Raw genomic sequence first — 2,857 nt, forward strand, 5'->3', positions numbered from 1 at the left:
TTGTCTTGGGTATAATTGTTCTGGCCCTAGAATAAATTATTGTCCTCATGCAGTTATCAATGTATATAAATTCTCTTGCCCATAATTTATTATTCCCTTACTCTCAAGCACCATAACAGCAAAGACCCAAAATGAGGGGAGATCCGGTCACCGCGAAGGAGGATAAGGTGCGGTTACCGCACTATAATATAAGGATATTGACAACTCTTCTTCTTCTTCTAATCTTCTTCTTCTTCGTCTTGTTCTTCGTTTTCCTCTTCGGTCGTGGCGATTGAAGATCAGATTTCTGCGATTGAAGGTGAGATTTCTTCGGATTCGTCCCATGAACAGGCGGAAGAAGCTTGATTGGCGAGGAAATCCGCTCCCGAGGTGGTGATGAAGGATCACCGTAGAAAATCGCTGCATAAAGGAGATCCGGACGTTGGATTTGCGCCCAAGGGGAGATCCTACGGCGGGGACAGGCTGAGGGCGTCGTCGCTATGCAAATTGGCTGTGGTTTTCGGCTGCCTCGTCCTCTCCGTTCTCACCTTCTCTGCTTTCCGGCTGTTCGGAGGTACCCTTTCTCTCTTTTGTTAGACGAGGGATTTCTCTGCTTTTTGTTTTTTTTTTTTGCTTGAATTATGTTCCGTCGGTCGATTTCCTTGCGGTTTCTCTTTATTTTGATGATCTGGCTCTTGTTTTTGAATGAAAAATGCCGGATTTTTCTGTTCTTCCGGATCTAAGCGATTCCCCACCTTGTTTTTCTGTTCCTTCTTCTGATTTGAGGGGTGTTTGACAGATTTTTCTTGTTGGGGTTTCTGATTGAGATCTAACAATCCATTTTCACTCGATTTCTGGCGCAGTCTCCGTCCACCCCGTGCTGGTCACCCCTTGGCAGCAGTCTCGGACGCTCAATTCCATCTCCGCCGCCGCCTCCGGCAATGCCGCCGACCTCCCCGCCGTTCACCTCCACCATCAAATTCCATCCCCAATTGCCCTCCGCCGCGCCGTGTCGTCCCCCGACCTCGTCCTCCTCTTTGTCACCCTCAATGCCTCCTCTTTGAACCCAATTTCCTCTTCTGATCTCCTCTGCCTCTACTTCCCCCCTTCCTCCTCATCCCCAAACCTCAGCCTTCGTCCCGTCTCCTCGGACCTCAACCAGGGCATCCTCCGCTGCCCTCTGCAGCCCCCCGGCCACCTCGTCTCCGTCGGCATCAGCGCCGCCTCGTCCGCCCCCCGGCCAATTCTCCCTCTCCAGTGGGACTTGCTCGTCTACGAGTCCCTCCTCGACAGCGCCGACAACTCCACCATCGTCTTTGCCAAGGGCCTCAACCTCCGACCCGGGCGGCTCTCCGATCCGTCTCGCTATGACTGCGTCTTCGGCTGGGACCTGTCACGGCCTCGCTTCCTCATCACCTCTGCCGCCATCACCGCCGCCCAGGAGGTGATCCGCTGTGAGACCCCTCTCAGCGTCCTCCGCCGAATGGCCAACGCCTCGCCGAAGCTCCCCCCCATCATGGTCTCCATCAGGGACAGAGGAGGCCGAGGCGCCCATCCAATTCTACCGTCTGTCGCCATCGCCGCCGCCACCACCGCCCATTCAGTTCTGCCCTCTGGCTCTTTTGCCGGGATCAGCAAGCTACGTCAGAGCGAGCACCGTCATCAGATGTGCATCTGCACCATGCTTAGGAACCAGGCCCGATCCCTGGCCGAGTGGATCATCTACCATGGCCAGATCGGGGTTGGCCAGTGGTTCATCTATGACAACAACAGCGACGATGAAATTGAAGATGAACTTAGCAAGCTGTCAGAGTACAACATAACCCGGCGGGTGTGGCCTTGGGTCAAGTCCCAGGAGGCAGGTTTCGCGCACTGTGCGGTCATGGCTCGAGGCTCCTGCGACTGGGTCGGCTTCATTGATGTTGACGAATTCCTCTTCTTGCCGTCGCCCGAGCTGACTCTGGACAAGATTCTGACCAATTACACCGTGAAGACGCCAGAGATCGCCGAGCTGCGGACGACGTGCCACACTTTCGGGCCGTCGGGGCAGAGGACGGCACCGCCGGAGGGCGTGACCACGGGCTACACATGCCGAACGGCGGCACCGGAAAGACATAAGTCAATAGTCCGGCCGGCAGCTCTTAGCACATCTCTGGTCAATGTCGTGCACCACTTCCATCTCAGATCCGGGTTACGGTATGTGAACATTGACCGGTCAACGATGGTGGTCAACCACTATAAGTACCAGGCTTGGGAAGTGTTCAAGGAGAAGTTCTACCGGAGGGTGGCCACATATGTGGTTGACTGGCAGGATGAGGAGAATGCTGGGTCTAAGGACCGGGCGCCAGGGTTGGGGACGAGGCCGGTGGAGCCTCCTGATTGGCCGAGCCGCTTTTGTGAAGTCAGAGACAAGGGCCTGAGAGACCGGGTGCTGAGGATCTTTGCCGACCCCAGCACGAGACGGCTTCCATGGCAGAGGAGTTGACTGCATCGACGATGCCACAACTGCTCCAGGTCAGGTCAATTCTCACCACAATGAGTGTTCTCACTATTCTTTATGTAGATAAGCCGCATTATTCTTGATTTCCACACCATGCAATTTATTGCCGGTGATGACTCTGTAGCCAAATAAATGGGTAGAAAAGGTTTTGGTTGATCTTCCCTGTTCGTCATAAAGGTCAAAGATTGAAGGTTTATAATAGGGCAGGTTTTCTTTTATTTTTTATCCCGTGCAATTATCCTTGGGTTTTCATTGAGGAGCCAGTGAGTGAGTTGGGGTGAGCGAATACTGTCATTATCATGAATTGTCATTTAATAAATAATTTAGAAAACTTTGAGTGACTAGGAAGCTCTCTTCATACTCATCTTTAGAGAAACT

The 2,857-nt window shown here is 53.2% G+C and overlaps 1 protein-coding gene across 1 annotated transcript; it reads left to right on the forward strand.

The window, feature by feature from the left end:
• The first annotated feature begins 234 nt into the window (after positions 1-234).
• Positions 235-2,635, forward strand: LOC144704657 (glycosyltransferase family 92 protein Os08g0121900-like). The gene is made up of 2 exons (XM_078577144.1): positions 235-553; positions 843-2,635. Exons 1-2 carry the CDS (start codon positions 376-378, stop codon positions 2,462-2,464), a joined length of 1,800 nt encoding a protein of 599 aa, XP_078433270.1. The 5' UTR covers positions 235-375; the 3' UTR covers positions 2,465-2,635.
• Positions 2,636-2,857: the final 222 nt, after the last annotated feature.

The sequence above is a fragment of the Wolffia australiana genome, chromosome 6, assembly GCF_029677425.1.
Source record: "Wolffia australiana isolate 7733 chromosome 6, ASM2967742v1".
NCBI classification, from domain to species: domain Eukaryota; kingdom Viridiplantae; phylum Streptophyta; class Magnoliopsida; order Alismatales; family Araceae; genus Wolffia; species Wolffia australiana.

What these genes read in the sequence shown, in the direction of transcription:
- LOC144704657 (XM_078577144.1), top strand. Translation starts at nt 376, where the DNA reads ATGAAGGATCACCGTAGAAAATCGCTGCATAAAGGAGATCCGGACGTT. An exon ending in TGCTTTCCGGCTGTTCGGAG is followed by an intron (nt 554 to 842) that starts GTACCCTTTCTC and finishes TTTCTGGCGCAG; the next exon opens with TCTCCGTCCACCCCGTGCTG.